The sequence below is a fragment of the Anolis sagrei genome, chromosome 3 (assembly GCF_037176765.1).
Source record: "Anolis sagrei isolate rAnoSag1 chromosome 3, rAnoSag1.mat, whole genome shotgun sequence".
NCBI classification, from domain to species: Eukaryota; Metazoa; Chordata; class Lepidosauria; order Squamata; family Dactyloidae; genus Anolis; species Anolis sagrei.
In genome coordinates, this window is record NC_090023.1 from 240,437,287 (window position 1) to 240,454,451 (window position 17,165).

Consider the following 17,165-nt stretch of genomic DNA (forward strand, 5'->3'; position numbering starts at 1 on the left):
TTAATGGACCTCATTAACCTGTCACAGTTGCTGGCTCTTAGGGTATGTTTGGAGGGGGACAGGCAGGTCAGACTAAATAAGCTACACAGTTGCACATCTGCAACCAATCTATGTTATATACCTTATATACTTGAGTACAAACCGACCCAAATATACGCCTAGGCATCTAATTTTACTACACAGAAAACCTGGGAAAATGCATTGACTCAAGTATAAGCTGAGGGTGGGAAATGCAGCAGCTACTGGTAAATTTCAAAATAAAAAGATACCAATAAAATTATGTTAATTGAGGCATCAGTAGGTTAAATGTTTTTGAATATTTACATACAGCTGTAATTTAAGATAAGATTGCCCAACTCCGATTAAACCATTATTCTAATCTTCTTCAATGTAAATGTGCTTACGTATCCTTCCGATAATCATAGAGTAAAATAATAAGTCTAATAACAATAGTGTAAAATAATGGAAATGTAACAATAACAGTAATAAATAGAATAAAATAATAAATAACCTTGACTAGAGGAGAGCTTTTTCAGCTTAAAAAAGGGCAGAAAAACTAGGCTTATGCTCAAGTATATACAGTAGTTACATCTCTGTAACTATGTAGCCAATCTTGGATATTAACAGTTTTGTTTTGTTGCAATTGCAAAAATTCTATTTACAATTGCAACAAGACTTGCAAATCTATGCATTTAAATGTAAAAGTCCAGATTCACTAATAAGTAATGTCTTCCCTGTGGTGCTCCTAGTTTGTTGCTTTTCAGTGAAAGAAAGACCAATGCCCTGTTGCCACCACTGCTGAAATAAGAAAAAGTCAGCCATCTGTGCTGGAGCCCCTGGTGGCGCAGTGGGTTAAACCCCTGTGCTGGCAGGACTGAAGACTGACAGGTCACAAGTTCGAATCCGGGAGAGACGGATGAGCTCCCTCTATCATCCCTAGCTCCTCGTGCAGGGACATGAGAGAAACCTCCCACAAGGATGGTAAAAACATTTAAAAAAACATCTGGGCATCCCCTGAGTAACGTCCTTGCAGATGGCCAATTCTCTCACACCAGAAGTGACTTGCAGTTTCTCAAGTCGCTCCTGACATGACAAAAAAAAAGCCATCTATGCTGATGTCATGTGAGCATGGTGATGGGATTCCATCTTCTTTGTCACCTCATGTAGCAAAATGCCTTTCAAGAGGCTTTCTAATATGAGTAAACCACACTGAAATAGATCCCAAGCAAAAAGGTTTTAGGTGAATCAAAACAGCTCAGGAAAGAACAAAGTTTGTGTCACATTACTTCATCTTCCACATGGCACTTTGACAATGGAATCCTTTAAAAAAAACAAACACCCAAAACAAGATTGAATGAAACCTTCAAAGGAAGTCACATGGTCGTTTGTGATGCTTTAGGGAAATAATATATAGAGGGGGCAGGCAGAGATTTACGGTCAAAAGAGAATCATGAAGTTCATTATTTTGCTTTGGGGGCTCTTTGTAGTACCTCCTGTTGCTCTTACTTCTCGCTTTGACAGGTAGAAGTTTTTTATTCTGGTACACTATTGAAGGAAAAATGTTACACAAGTTCCTGTCTTTCCTTACTAGACTCAAGCAACTATTTAAGAGCCTATCATTCAGCACAATCTTGTGGAAGACCTATGAAGATGATAGAAAGCTTTGCAGCTAAACAAGTCAATTCTGAGCAGCTCAAAAAACTGAAGAGGGACAAAAATAATGTGCCATAATGTAATCATTCTTTTTTTAATTATCTTCTCTTTTATTGAAGGGGAAAGGTGTTTCGGGTGAATCTTCAAAATGCAAACCAAGTGAACTTCCTAAAGGAGCTGGCCTCTAAAGTACAGGTAAGATTCTTCTATATTTGATTTTTTTTTCAAGATCTTTCAATCAGTCTTCATCTCACTATTTAATGAGCAGAACCTATTTATATTACACTGACATAAAAGGATTTTATTTTTCCATGTCAGGAGTGACTTCAACTGCAAGTCGCTTCTGGTGTGAGAGAATTGGCTGTCTGCAAGGACTTTGCCCAGAGGACACCTGGATGTTTTTTGATGTTTTACCATCCTTGTGGGAGGCTTCTCTCATGTCCCTGCATGGGGAGATGGAGCTGACAGAGGGAGCTCATCTATGCTCTCCCCGGATTCGAACCTCCAATCTGTCGGTCTTCAATCCTGCCAACACAAGGGTTTAACCCATTGCACCACTGGGGGCTTCTATAATAGGATATGAAAACAAAGGAAGATACCATGTCTCTAGTAGCTTAGTCGAAAGTGGCACTTTAAAACCATTAAATATTCACATTTTGAATGCATCTAATGTGCAATTTTGTAATGTTAAATTTATCTCAGATCTTGAAATATGATGATATTAGATTCAATGGCATTTTAGTAGTTTCGCTATTGGCAGGTGTAAACTATGAAACATATGAGCATGCATTGCCAACATACCAAATAAACAGAACTACATGCAAGGTATCCAATGCAGCGCATTGCCAAGTGTCATTTTCTATCAGCCACAAACATATTCTTAAATATCAAAATCAAATCCCATTTACAAATATTTTGTAAATATTTGATGTTAATTTTGAGAGCTTATGGGAAATCCTCAAATAGAGAAATAATTTAAAATTGTAACATTTCAAAAAAATGAAGTTGATGATATTAGGTATGTTTTATATGAATAGAATAGGCACAAAATGCTACATGCCACATGCATTGAAATATTCGATGCGTAGGATCATGCATCAACTAATCCCCCTTATTAGCAACCTAGTATTAGTTTATTAATAATTAATTTAAAATCCTATAATGTCCAGAGGCACTTCTTTTCTCTACAAGGCACTTTATATCTTCTTCTTTTTTCACATCCTGCATCTCTAAATAGATATTGAAGCAATACATTTGTGAGGAAGAGGAAAATAAGATTGTCTCCAATGACTGGAATATCTTTATAGGTTCATGGCCTTAATTGTACATTCTGAATCAAGAATCTCTGCTCTCTCTCTCTCTTTGCCCAGCTTGGTATTTGGCGTCCTGATTCAATTCATGAAATTGTCGTTGGAACCAGTGTGGATTTCCAAGTCAATTCTGAGCAGACAAGCTATGTCCAGACAATGCTGGAGCAGAACAGAACATCTTTTGAGTATGTATTTTATAAGGCATATTCATGAGAGTTGTAGTTTGGGTATGTTATAGTGATCTGCAGCAGCAAAAGTTTCATTAAATATATAAATTATTTTATTTTAATAATTTCCAAATTTTCTCCCAAATGGGAGATTCAGAAGCAATTGAGAACATACTGCAAGTTGCTTCTGGTTTGAGAGAATTAGCCATCTTCAGAGATGTTGCTCCCAGACGTGCTACTGTCCTGCTGGGAGGCTTCTCTCGTGTCCCTGCAAGCTAGAGCTGACAAATGGAAGCTCACCACATCTTGGAGATTTGAACGAGCAACCTTCAGGTCAGCAACCCAACCTTCAGGTCAGCAGTCCAGCCAACACAAGAGTTTAACCCATTGCGCCACTGCAGCTCTAAAATGATAGATTCTTATCTGTAACTAGTGCTCTTCATTACATCCTCTATGTGAGTATGCTGGCTCTTCAGCTTAGAAATGGAGATGAGTACCAATTCCCAGAGTCAAACATGACTAGACTTAATGTCAATGGAAAACCTTTACCCTTACGTAAAACTACTTATAATGGGAGGTTTTTTTGACAAGATTTCTTCAGAGAAAGTTTTCCTTTGCCATTTTATTTGAGATGAAGACTAGCATCACACTAGAGAATGAATCCACTCCTGCAGAATTCTGGGATTTGTAGTTTAGTGAGGCTGTTAAAGGCTCCTGCCTAAACTACAACCCCCAGAATTCTGCAGGAAACAGCAACCAGATTTAAAGTGGGTTAATTCTCTAGTGTGATGAAGTACTAAGGAATTAACCCAAAGGAGTAATGTAATGGAAAAGTCTTGAGCACTGCATACTAAATATATGCAAATGTTCTTTATTTGCTACAGAATTTTATTCCATGATCTTCAAGAAGAAATTGAAAAACAATTTGATGGAGGGAAACATTCCCGTACGAAGCACAGCTATACCAGATACAATAACTGGGAAAAGGTACTATATATTAGAAAGGGAGAGAGTCATATTATGCTACCTAGGCAACATTTTAATATTTAATGCTTAATATTTTAATCATATATGTGAGCATCCTGTTATTGCCTGGTACCCCTCAGATTGCTGCATGGATGGAAAGAATAGCTAAAAAATATCCGAAACTGGTTTCCCAGATTGAGATTGGAAAGACCTATGAAGAACGCACCATGTCCCTTCTTAAGGTAGGAATGTATTAATCATTTAACTTTAAACTGAAATATAATGACTTTCAAAATAATTGTAGTATCAAGCTGAGGTGGCTAAAGCCAGAATACCAAAATCTAAAAATTGCCAAAGGAAGTAAAGTGTTTATTCATTTGGAACATCAAATAATGGATTTCTATTGACCACAGTAACTAAAATCTACTCCATGTAGGATGCCAAGTTATGATCTTGTTAGCAAGAGCTGATGAATAACTTAAGGCTTGGCAGACAAACATTATGAAGTCATAACGCTAAACAGAACTGAAGTCTACATCTAACTTGAGTCTCATGAATATATGTATACAGTATTATGAAGGATATATTCACAAAGTATATATATATTCCTGAGGCTCACATTAAAAAGAAAGGGCTCTATCCCTATCTACTTATTAGGACTCATTCTGCCTTGTCGATCAAAAAATTTCAAAAACAAGTATAGTTTTTCTGGTATATTTGGCTGCTACCACTTTTGCAACAGATTACCATTAAAGGAACAGAAGGTGTGCACTTAAGCTTACAAAGGTCACTTTTTTGGCCTACAACTCACAGAATCTCTCAGCCAACTTGTCTACATTCAGGATTTGTGGTTTTAGAAAAGTACCATTCCAAGCAATGATCAGTGAGTTCATTATTATATATACTTAATATGATAACACTATGTCAACCATTAATGTTTCCTGCTCACAGGTTGGGATGGAGAGTGGCAGAAAGAAGGCCATCTTTATGGAATGTGGTGTTCATGCGCGTGAATGGATTTCACCAGCCTTCTGCCAGTGGTTTGTAAAACAGGTCAGTTCATCATTATTTAATGAGTGTATTATATTATCAGTGAACACAGAAAGCACTTGTGCAGTTCCCAGCTACCTGCACTAAGACCAGTGCACTTTACATTTTTCTCACATTGTGAGGTGTTGTTATTTAAGGTAGCAAAACTGCAATGGGACCATAAAGACTTTCAAAATGATCTGCCCAAACTGGGGAACCAGAAATAAAGGAGAAATGCATTTAAGCACAATAAGATACATATATAAATATGTTGTGTGTGTGTGTGTGTGTGAATAAATATAGAAATTACACCAACAAACAGACACACATTGATAAATTCTGATCTGGAAGTGACTGTCAAGGAGAGAGATTTTGGAGTTATGAAGGATAGGCTGATAAAACATCTGTGGTCATGTGTGCATTGAATGTGAGGAAATCATATTAAGTTTTAGAACACTTAGAAAACTGACATTAAGTGCCATAATTCCTTTATTTATTTGATTTTTAAAAATTTATTTTCATTATGTTCCATCTGGTTTTCAATACTGGGACACAATGCTGTCTTTCTCCAATACTGACTTCCTCACAAACAATTGTGTTAGCATGAATTTGGAAATACACATACTCCTCATGACAGTCCCTATAGCAATACACTGCAAAAAAAAAAGAGTTGAAAAATGTAGCTGACTGCCTAATAGAAACAGAACTTTTTCCAAAATTATTCAGTCTAAAGGAACAGAAATGTAAATATCTAAGTATTTTGTCTTTATAGACAAATGCAAATGATTTGTTGCAAACCTGCTGTTCTAAATGTACTGCTATTATACTGGGATCCCAAACGAATGCCTTCTCATACCAACCTTCTCCTATCCTAAGGTAACTTTCTGACTTCCTCCACTGCACCGTATGATGTGGTGATTAAATAAAAAATATGGTGATGGTGATAGTTGTTACAGTCATCATAATTTTTATTTATACCCTTCTGCCCCCCCCCCCCAAAGGAACTGTGACTCAAGGCAACAATTAAAACAAATACAACATTTTAAAAGAAAAATTACAGAAGATTAACCTTAAAATAGATTTAAACTATTAACAACACTGGAAACAATTTAGAGCAGACAATTACAATGTTATTAACTAGCTAAAAACAATACTATTTAAACAATACAGCATGCTGTGAAAAGTCCTTCCTTTAAAAACCTTCAGTTTGTAAAAGCTTTTTTAAAACTCTGCCTGCTGAAGAAAGGACAGAAAGGCAAGAGCTATTGCAACCTGAGAAAGGCATTACAGAGCCTAGGGGAAGCCACTGAGAAGGACCTATCACTCATTCCCACTAATGGTGCCATGAAGGAGTTGGAATGAAAGAAGAGCCTGTCCTCGGGAGCTGGTCATACAGGAAACTATGCTCTGTCCGATAGCCTGGACTCAAGCCATAAAGCTGTGGCAATCCATGAAAAACAACATTGGCATCACTAGGCAAAAACCTTCAAGACAGAGTTGCACAAATGAGATGGCACAACTAAAGATCTGTAGCCACCCATGACTGTGTCTGAAGCATTTTACCTGTCTCAGTTTCCTTTTAGACTTTAAAGCATTATGTTTATTTTTCTGTTTTAATGATTGGACATTATGAAGAGCAGAATGTTAAAAATACAACTATCTTATTTCAAAACTTTTATCTTGTGCTTCCAAATTTATCAGCTAGCGATGAACTAAAAGTGGATATCATGTATTTGTCTCTTGCAGGCTGTCACAAGATATGGACATGACAAAGCCATGACAAAACTATTGGACAACTTGAACTTTTATGTCCTTCCTGTATTCAACATTGATGGTTATGCCTGGACGTGGAATAAAGAAGGGGTGGGCAACTTTTTTTAATCCAGATATGATTCCTGTGACTAGGAGCAGTGGGTTAGGAGTTTATAGGTATACAGACTCATATAGCACACATGCTTTGACTCAGCACTCCCCTCCATGCACACTAAAAACATTCCCTGCCTCTCAGTGCTGTCAGAAGGAGTCAAGTGTCAGGGATATGATTGTGGTAATGAATATTCAGCCTAGTGGACAGGAGAAACTGGAGTCTGACATGACTGTACTCCCTAAATAACTAAAAGATTGCCATAGAGAAGAGGGTACAGGTTTGTTCTCTCCAGAAGGTAGAACCAGGTCTAATGGTTTTAAGTTACTGAAGGGCAGATTTTCAACTGATTATTAGAAAGAACATATTGACAATTAGAGCAGTTTGAGTATCTTTAGATGTTTTCACAAAAAGACTGGACAGGTTCTTGAAGTGTATGCTCTAGCTGGAGATCGTGCATTGAGTAGTTGTACTCAATGGGCCATGAAGATCCTTCCTGAACTGTGATCTATAGTGTACCTCTATACTATAGAATCAATGTAGTTTGATGCTATTTTAACTGTCATGGCTCAATACTATTGAACAGTGTTTCTCACCCTGGGGGTCGGGACCCTTGAGGGGGGTCACAAGGGGGTGTCAAAGGGTCATACAGTGGTGCTGACTGAGGGTGGACAATACCTGATAGCTTCAAAGGGCTTATTTCTCCAATTGTTCACTTATTTCGTAGTCCTACTGCTGCTTATGCCAATGTCTCTAGAGTGAAGACCATCAGAAAACACAGGATGGACGTGTTTGGCCCAATTCTGTCATCAGTGGGGTTCAGAATGCTCATTGATTATAGGTGAACTATAAATCCCAGCAACTACAACTCCCAAATGTCAAGGTCTGTTTTCCCCAAACTCCACCAGTGTTCACATTTGAGCATATTGAGCATCCATGCCAAGTTTGATCCAGATCCATTATTGTTTGAGTCCACAGTGCTCTCTGGATTTAGGTGAACTATAACTCCAAAACTCAATTTCAGTGCCCATCAAAGCCTTCCAGTATGGTCGTGGGAGTTCTGTGTGCCAAGTTTGGTTCAATTCCATTGATGGTGGATTTCAGAATGCTCTTTGATTGTAGGTTAACTATAAATCCCAGCAACTATCAATCCCCCCCCCCCCAACCCCACCAGTATTCAAATTTGGACTTATTGGGTATTTGTGCCAAATTTGGTCTAGTGAATGAAAATATATCCTGCATATCAGATATTTACATTACGATTCATAACAGGAGCAAAATGATAGTTATGAAGTAGCAACAAAAATAATTTTATGGTTGGGATTCACCACAACATGGGGAACTGTATTAAGGGGTCATGGTATTAGGAAGGCTGGGAAACACTGCTATAGAATAATGGGATTTGTAGTTTGTTGAGAAACCAAAACTATTCGGCAGAGAAAACTAAAGACTTTCTAAACTCATTGATCTACCATACTTACCTAGCAAAATCAGGGAATGTACACAAGTCATTTGTGCATTATTCCCAACAGGTAAATGAAATCCCATTGACACACTATGGTAGCAGTTGAAGCTGTTTGTGGTGCTGACTGAGGGTGGGCAATACCTGATAGCTTCAAAGGGTTTATTTCTCCAATTGTTCATTTATTTCGTAGTCCTACTGCTGCTTATGCCAATGTCGCTACAGTGAAGCATCAACAGGATCCCAGCTATGTATAAGGCGTCTGTATTTTTAACTTTTTCTGTATAAAAATAAAGTTGAAACATGTTCAACTACAGGAGATAATAGACCACAATCATTCTGCCCTACAGGATCGCATGTGGAGAAAGAATCGTGCCAAAACTTCTGACAGTGGCTGTATTGGTGTTGACTTGAACAGGAATTTCAATGCTGCTTGGGACAGTAAGTAAAATAGGAAGCATAACAAGAAAAACTAGCATACAGCATGGCTATGAGGTGTAAGGAATTACTCCTGGGCAGTGAGGCTAACATTGCACCCTTGCATGATTTGTTTCCAAAAATATAAATATAATCCTGAAATAATTTATTCTAGAACAATTTGACATTAATCTTCTTTTGAATGAAATATTTTGCGACAGAAGGACTGATATGTCACACTTGAACTCTGACACAGGCTCAAGACAGCTTATAAATGGAAGGAAACATCAAACAATACACTTCTACCCACCTTTCTCTGCCCCTCATGTGCTCCAGTTAGAAATATTTGTCTTCCAGACTAGACCACTGTCCTCCTGTGCCTTGTTCCCTTTTCAACTGCTTCCTCACATGATCAATTTCTAACCGAGGACATGTGAGGGAAGTAGAAAAGGAATCATTAATGGTTTGGAAAGTTAGTTGAGATTTCCCTGCCTGGTGCTAACATGTCTTGCCCCTTCTCTGTACATGAACTACCAATGTTTCTGACCACTTTGCTTAGGCTTTGCCTTCCTTAATAGTGATCATGATACTGCCTTGTTAAGAGGAACCAGGTGGCATCATAAGGATTAGAAAGCTATGTTAGAGCCATGAATGAATGAATAGAGAGCATGGATAGAAACTCTGCATTCTTCTTGATACTCTTTTTTATTGCAACTCTCAATATTCCTCAGCCTTGCTTATTCTGGCTTGGGCTGCTGAGGGCTGCAGTTCAGCAGCATGTGCAGGGCAACATAATTCCCTGGTATAATACCAGGTTTGAGAATTTTTCTAATAATAAATAGTAAAAGTGAAATTGTCATGTTGTTTACTCTTAAGGCCTTTTCCAGAGTGGTGGAGTGTATAAATCATAACATGTACTAGATCATTAGAATCATAGAATCAAAGAGTTGGAAGAGACCTCATGGGCCATCCAGTCCAACCCCCTGCCAAGAAGCAGGAATATTGCATTCAAATCACCCCTGACAAATGGCCATCCAGCCTCTGCTTAAAAGCTTCCAAAGAAGGAGCCTCCGCCACACTCCGGGGCAGAGAGTTCCACTGCTGAACGGCTCTCACAGTCAGGAAGTTCTTCCTAATGTTCAGATGGAATCTCCTCTCTTGTAGTTTGAAGCCATTGTTCCGCGTCCTAGTCTCCAAGGAAGCAGAAAACAAGCTTGCTCCCTCCTCCCTGTGGCTTCCTCTCACATATTTATACATGGCTATCATATCTCCTCTCAGCCTTCTCTTCTTCAGGCTAAACATGCCCAGTTCCCTAAGCCGCTCCTCATAGGGCTTGTTCTCCAGACCCTTGATCATTTTAGTCGCCCTCCTCTGGACAAATTCCAGCTTGTCAATATCTCTCTTGAATTGTGGTGCCCAGAATTGGACACAATATTCCAGATGTGGTCTAACCAAAGCAGAATAGAGGGGTAGCATTACTTCCTTAGATCTAGACACTATGCTCCTATTGATGCAGGCCAAAATCCCATTGGCTTTTTTTGCCGCCACATCACATTGTTGGCTCATGTTTAACTTGTTGTCCACGAGGACTCCAAAATCTTTTTCACACGTACTGCTCTCGAGCCAGGCGTCACCCATTCTGTATCTTTGCATTTCATTTTTTCTGCCAAAGTGGAGTATCTTGCATTTGTCACTGTTGAACTTCATTTTGTTAGTTTTGGCCCATCTCTCTAATCTGTCAAGATCGTTTTGAATTCTGCTCCTGTCCTCTGGACTATTGGCTATCCCTCCCAATTTGGTGTCATCTGCAAACTTGATGATCATGCCTTCTAGCCCTTCATCTAAGTCATTAATAAAGATGTTGAACAGGACCGGGCCCAGGACGGAACCCTGCGGCACTCCACTTGTCACATTAAATCATTGTTATATTATGGCATCAGAAAACACTCCACATAAAATGTGCCATGGTTTCTTTCTCTTTTTTTCCAATGTATGTCTTAAACCAGGGTTGTTCAAATTGCAGGCCTCCAGCTGTTTGGACCTCCAACTCCCAGAATTCCTGACCATTAAACAAGCTGGCTAGGGCTTTTGGGAGTTGGAGGCCCAGACAGCTGGGGGTCCACAGGGTGAGGATGCTTGTCCTAAACAAAGTAGTCCCTGCAGCCACCTTACCTGAGAGAAAAATCACCCCTGCCCACCCTTCTACTTTATTTGAATTATGCTTGACACATCTAGATCTTGTTGATCTAGATGTGTCAAACATAATTCAAATGCATTTTAATAAAAGCTTGCATTGGTTGACTTCCTTTGAAGTATTTTTGATCCCAATGTCACTTTTAATATGTTGTGAGATATTAAATTCCCTTGACCACAAGAATGTCTGCTGGGAAGAACCAATGTACTGTATTATACCTAAGCACAGAGGGCAGTTCCAGACAGGACTTCAATGCGTGCCCAATTGGGTTTTAAAAACTTGATTGGGCGACATTACAGCCCACATACACCCCAGAAAGCTCTTGCTTTTCTGGGGCAGGGGGCTGTACAGATGCCCTGCAAACCCAAATACAAAAGAACACCACCACCACCACCCCAGAAAAAACTTACCCGACTGGAATTTCCCTGCTGCGGGCCCTCTCCTGGCACATAGAAATGATTGCCCAGAAAAAGGGTGGGCAGGGGTGATTTTTCTTCTCCCCCTGCCCTCCAAGGAGAGAGCTCATAGCAGGGAAATACCAGCAATATAAGTAATTTTTAAGGCTTTTTAAAGGGATTTGGGAGGTGGTGGGGGCTATATTGGGTTTTTCAGGACAGCTGTGTGGATTGGAACTGGAAGTTGCACAACACGATCCCCAGACCCAATCCACACAGCGACCACAGCTGAAAAGACCCGGGTCATTCCAGATGTCAAATTACTTCAGGACAAAGCAGGGTTTTCCTGCTCTGTCCCAAATTAATTCATCTTTATCTGAGGCATTGTTTGGACACCCCATGTAAAAACACAGGAAGACAAGCATTTTAGTTGCTGTGTGGATGCGCCCTAAGAAGCATAAAACATATATTCACTTGAGATTGAGCATTTGTGTTGAGCAGTTATCAGGTCTTCCAAAATACAATAAATGTCAGTCAATATAAATTCTGTGTCTTCAAAAAATACTGCTATTTGGTCTGTGGATTAAAAAAACTGGTACATGATAGGTATCTGAAACTAGGGATGTTGTCTAGAATTCACAAACAAGTTACAAGAGTAATGCATTCATAACTGATTTGTATTCATGATTCCAAAGTATTCAATATGTAGATAATATGTAGGAATTGGAAAATTCCCCAATCCTGACAGCAATTGTGGCAACGGACAGGGCTCTGTTCTCCTGTGGATCAGGACACAGCAGACTGACATTTCTAAGGTCTTCCCATGAGCAATCTCTGGTGTGAGGAGGAATTGTAATAAAGATCTGGTTTCTAACACTTGTACCAGTGATCACTCATAGGAAGGGGATGCATCCCAATTTAAAGATGAACAGGCACCCCCCCCCCCCCCCCGCCACTGGTTGGAGTGGCTGCTTCCTGGTAAAGAAGGGTAAGGTGGTCAGACCCCCAATCCTAAACTATATCGCTGATCTAGAATCTTCAGGCAACCATGTCAAAAGAGGGCCACTAAAATGTCCTCTCTGGGTGAGAATTTATCATTTATTTGTTTTGTTTTGTTTTTCTTAACTGACCTGTCATGACAATTATAATAATGGAAATTAAGAGTTTGTTATAAAAGTCATAGCAATCACAACATAAAAAATAATGAAAAGACCATTTTCTGTCCCAGAGATGGAAAGAAATAGAAATTTCTTACTGTTAATCTCACATCTGATTTTTTTTCCCTTACAGGTGATAAGGAGAGTTATACACAAGAACCTTGTGGGCAAATATACCGTGGTCCCTCTGCAGAGTCTGAGCCAGAAACAAAAGCCCTTACAAATTTCCTTCGTAACCACATTTCTTCTCTCAAGGGATACATAAGCGTACATTCCTACTCTCAACTACTGATGTTTCCTTATGGCTATACTGAAAAGCTAGCACCCAATCATGATGCTCTGGTATGTAATGAAGGAATCTGCATTCACGGGGATAGAATCAGAAATACTGAAGTGCATCCAGGTATCCCTTTCTATTATTAAAGGTGCTTATGATCCCCTAAAATTCTGCTCCAGAGGAATGGAGCACCCTTAGAAATATCATGAAATGAGACAAAGGGGATTGCAAGAAAATGACAAATATATCGAAGTCATATAACTGCATAGTTCTGTTTGTGGGAGCTTCTGCTGGAGAAAAGACCCATCTGCAAGTGAAAGGACTCCTGTCATTAATAGGTTGGCATTTTTGGATCTGAACCATTTTCTTTCCAAAGCTCAAAGTTTCACTAAGACAGTAATCAGAATAGGAAGAAAGTCTCTCATGGCTCAGTACTCCTTTTACTAATTTTAATGTCATGAACAGTACACGAAATATAGATTTTCAGTACTAGATTGCAGCCATGTCTGCAGTAAACAATGGAATAGAGCTAGGAAAGATTGGGATTCTGCTTGCTTACAGCAGGCAAGGTAAACAGCAGCAGAATTCTTTAGTAAGCCTAAGCTACAAGCAAAACTTGGAGAAAAGATAAGCTTGCATCACTAGCTATTTCAGTATATCCAAAAAAAGAGACATAGACTGGTAACTAAACTGGAAATTATAAGAAATTGTGCAAAGCAAAAAGGCATCACTGGATGGCTTCTCAAGTGGTTTCAAGAAAACGCAAAATGTTTTAGTCTTCCTGGTTGTTTCAAGTTATAAAGTCAAATTGTTAGTCTTGAATGAAAATAAAAATGCTCTTTTCTGGTGGTATATGATTTTATTCATATTCTTTCAATCCTATTTCTGCCTCTAGTACCATATTTTCTGTAAAATAAGTAATTTCCAGGAGCATGTCAATTTCATTAAGGCATATCTGTACCATCATACATAGAGAGAGGCAGACCCCAAGTTATGAACAAAATAGGATTCTTCTTAGGTTTATTCTTTTGCTGAATTGTATGTAAGTCGAAGCAAGTATATTTCTTTAGTGTAACTCCAGCGAGGGGGGGGGGCGCTTTGGAAAGCATAGGGAAGGGTGCTTGTTTTGCTGTCTGTGCCCCTCTTTAGAAGATTTCACCCACCTTTCTGTCCCTGTGATAATTGGATTTTGGAAAAATGGCTTGCTGTGGAAACAAGGAGTGATGATAAAGCTTCAGTGGAGACACTTTCCCCCCTTGATACCTCTTTCAAGAGTGAAATTTTCTTCCTAGGGGCAGATTTCTCTCATTTCTTGTGGTCTCACCTCAGTCCTTAACTATGAATCATTTGTAAGTCAGATGTTTGTAACTCAGGGACTTCAAAAGAGAGCTTCAAAACAATCTAAAGCTGTAATCTTAAAGGGAGGACAACTAATAACAGAATGTTCCAATGTTGGAAAAATTTGTCTGTCCAAACTTGATAGAAGAGCAAAAGTATGATGTCCCTATTTAATGTACTGGGATCCATAAAGAGCAAGCTGTGTTGAGAAGCTGGCTTTCATACATGTATTTATTTATTTATTTTGCTTTACCAGTAATAGCCGCAATCCAATGCAGTTCCTGATCATACCACAGAAGTAGAGTAGAGATTTTTTTTTCCTTCTGTCTTTCAGTTAGAATGAGAATCCCTATTTACTATCCTAGATTATGTGCATAGCCATCTCTGGGCTTCAGCCCAATTGTAGCATCAAACCAAAATTAAATCAAACAAATTGCATTGCCCTGTGCTAATAGAAAAGGATTAGGTGGCAGGTTAAGAGAAGAACCTCAACCGGAAAGGATGCACAACTTCTACAGGCCATAGTAATATAGACCTAGGTGGAAAAATAATAGTCGTGTAAATATTTGAACGTCATATGGAAACAAACTCATATATAATAGAATTCCTTTCAAAAAGATGGAAGAGTATCAATCTAAATATGTATTTCTTCTGTATACAGAATGAAGTGGCTAAGGGAGCTGTGGATGCCTTATCCAGTCTCTATCATACAAAGTATACATATGGGCCTATTGCTACTACAATCTGTAAGTATTAGCTGTTGCAAAACATTTTATCTTCCTTCACATTTCTTTGATATCTTGAAGAAAAAGAAGTTTGTTACCTTTTCCTGAAATTTGATATCAGAATATTGTAAGTGATACAGATATAGATACCCCTTAGTTTCTGGAAAGGATGTCATCTGCATAGAGATGGCACCCAACTCCAAAACCTCTCCCAGCGATTATCAAGCACGTGTATATAATCTAAAATGATCCAATCATTTTAACCAAATGCATGTAGTGCTTTTTCTTCTTCTATCATTATACATATCTGAATGAATGAATGAATATATGAAATGCATATTATACATTCATCCTTATTCTGAGGGCCAAAGTACATGCCTAGCATGGTTTTAACAGTGATTGCTATGTTTTAATGTGTATTTAATTTTAATTTTAAATAGTTAATGTATTTTAACTCTGTTTATTATTTATTTATTTATTTATTTATTTATTTATTTATTGTACTTATACCCCACCCATCTCACCCTCGAAGAGGAACTCAGGATGGCTTACAAACTATGACAATAATGCCAGAACTGAATTCTGTTGTTCAATGGCATTGAATAGTAGCCATATGTAAAGCCATGTTGAGTCCCCTTCGGGGTAGAGAAAGGCAGGACACAAATAGACTAAATAAATAATTGAATAACTATGCCTACATTCTTAGCTTTCAAGCCAATGTGACCAATTTGAGCATGCCTTTAAAAATGCATAATGCAATGTGTAAATTGCATGATTTACTTTAAAAAACCAAGCACTCTGGATTTTCACCGATCTTTCTGAAAATTCATCAGAACTGGTGAAAGAAAGCCTTGTGTCCAGTAGGAATGTTATCACATCTTTTTAGCATAGCTAAAACTGCATTTTGTATCTGTTTTTCAGATCCTTGTTCAGGTACTACACTTGACTGGGCTTATGATGAAGGTATTAAGAATGCATATGTCTTTGAACTTCGTGACCGTGGCCAGCATGGGTTTCTCCTCCCTGAAACAAAGATAAGACCAACTTGTAAGGAAACAATGCTGGGTGTCCAATACATTGCAGATCATATCCTGACCTCTGTTCCATGAAGAAATGTTCACATGTACTTATGAAGAGAATGATCTCTGACTACTTTATCCCACTTTGTATTTCTATCCTATAATCCCCCCCCCCCCCGCCCTTGCATCTCTTTGAAAATTATTTTATTAATGACCTTATTAATTTCTGTAGAGTTAGAGTGGCTTCCGACTTTCTATATGACAACAATGAAGCAGGCTTCTTGTATTTTCACATTCTTGCAGAGTTTTAATTATTTTGCTTTGCTAAATATTTTAGGGATAGGCATCTTTTTAGATCAGCCTAAATCAGGTATGGACAAACTATGGCCCAGGGGCCAGATGCAGCCCTCTGGGTGCTTACCTCAGGCCCTCCTCATTTTTCCTGTCCTCTCAGCATAAGGACAAAGTGGTCCGCATCATTCTTATGCAGAAAGGACAGAGGAGGAAGGCACGCAGCAACTGAGATCCTCTGGAGTGCTCTCAGCCACTGCATGTCAAACCCTCCTCCAACATAAGGACGGGGTGAGCAATCTTGTCCTTTTGCCGAGAAGATGATCTGAGGAAGGCATGCAGTGGTTGAGAGCCCTCTGGACCGCTCTCGGCCATTGTCTATCTTTTCCTCCTGACATAATGCTGAGAGCACAGCCTGAAGATCGGAGAGGAGAATTAGGGCAGTTGCCGCATGCCTCATTTTCCTCCCAGCATAAGGATGGGATGAGCAGTCCCATCTTTATGCCAGAAGGATAACCTGAGGATGACCCAGATCCTGTCCTACTCTTTCCCAGCACCACCCTCTCACAGGCCCTCTCCCACCTGGGCCCATCCCACCCAATGCGTGCTTGGCTGTCCCCACTCCCGGCCAGGCCCTCTTGGTCAGGTCCACAATGCAGCACCAAGGCAAAAAGGTTTGCCCATGCCTGGTCTAAATACTCCAAAGGTATCAGATCCAGTCTAATCTCAGAAATTAAGTTAACCCTGGTTATTACCTGGATGAAAGACTGCCAATGAATACTAGGTCCTGCAGGCTATATTTCAGAGAAAGGAACTGGCAAAACCAACTTTGTCTTTTCTTCCTATGCCTTCTGTGTATCTTTCCTGAAACTTCTGCGTGTTCCACATTTGTTTTTCTAGC

The 17,165-nt window shown here is 39.1% G+C and overlaps 1 protein-coding gene across 1 annotated transcript; it reads left to right on the forward strand.

Moving 5' to 3' along the window:
• The first annotated feature begins 1,428 nt into the window (after positions 1–1,428).
• On the forward strand, positions 1,429–16,149 carry LOC132770613 (mast cell carboxypeptidase A-like). Its single transcript, XM_060767749.2, has 11 exons — positions 1,429–1,521; positions 1,773–1,848; positions 3,024–3,148; positions 4,015–4,117; positions 4,237–4,338; positions 5,048–5,149; positions 6,872–6,988; positions 8,802–8,892; positions 12,748–12,956; positions 14,891–14,975; positions 15,876–16,149. The coding sequence occupies exons 1-11, from the start codon at positions 1,451–1,453 to the stop codon at positions 16,061–16,063; spliced, it is 1,269 nt and encodes a 422-aa protein (XP_060623732.2). The 5' UTR covers positions 1,429–1,450; the 3' UTR covers positions 16,064–16,149.
• Positions 16,150–17,165: the final 1,016 nt, after the last annotated feature.

Bases quoted from the DNA above. Each gene is read 5' to 3' on its own strand.
- LOC132770613 (XM_060767749.2), top strand. From the start codon at position 1,451: ATGAAGTTCATTATTTTGCTTTGGGGGCTCTTTGTAGTACCTCCTGTT. The intron at 4,118-4,236 runs GTACTATATATT...GGTACCCCTCAG, and splicing joins GATACAATAACTGGGAAAAG to ATTGCTGCATGGATGGAAAG. The intron at 8,893-12,747 runs GTAAGTAAAATA...TTTCCCTTACAG, and splicing joins TTTCAATGCTGCTTGGGACA to GTGATAAGGAGAGTTATACA.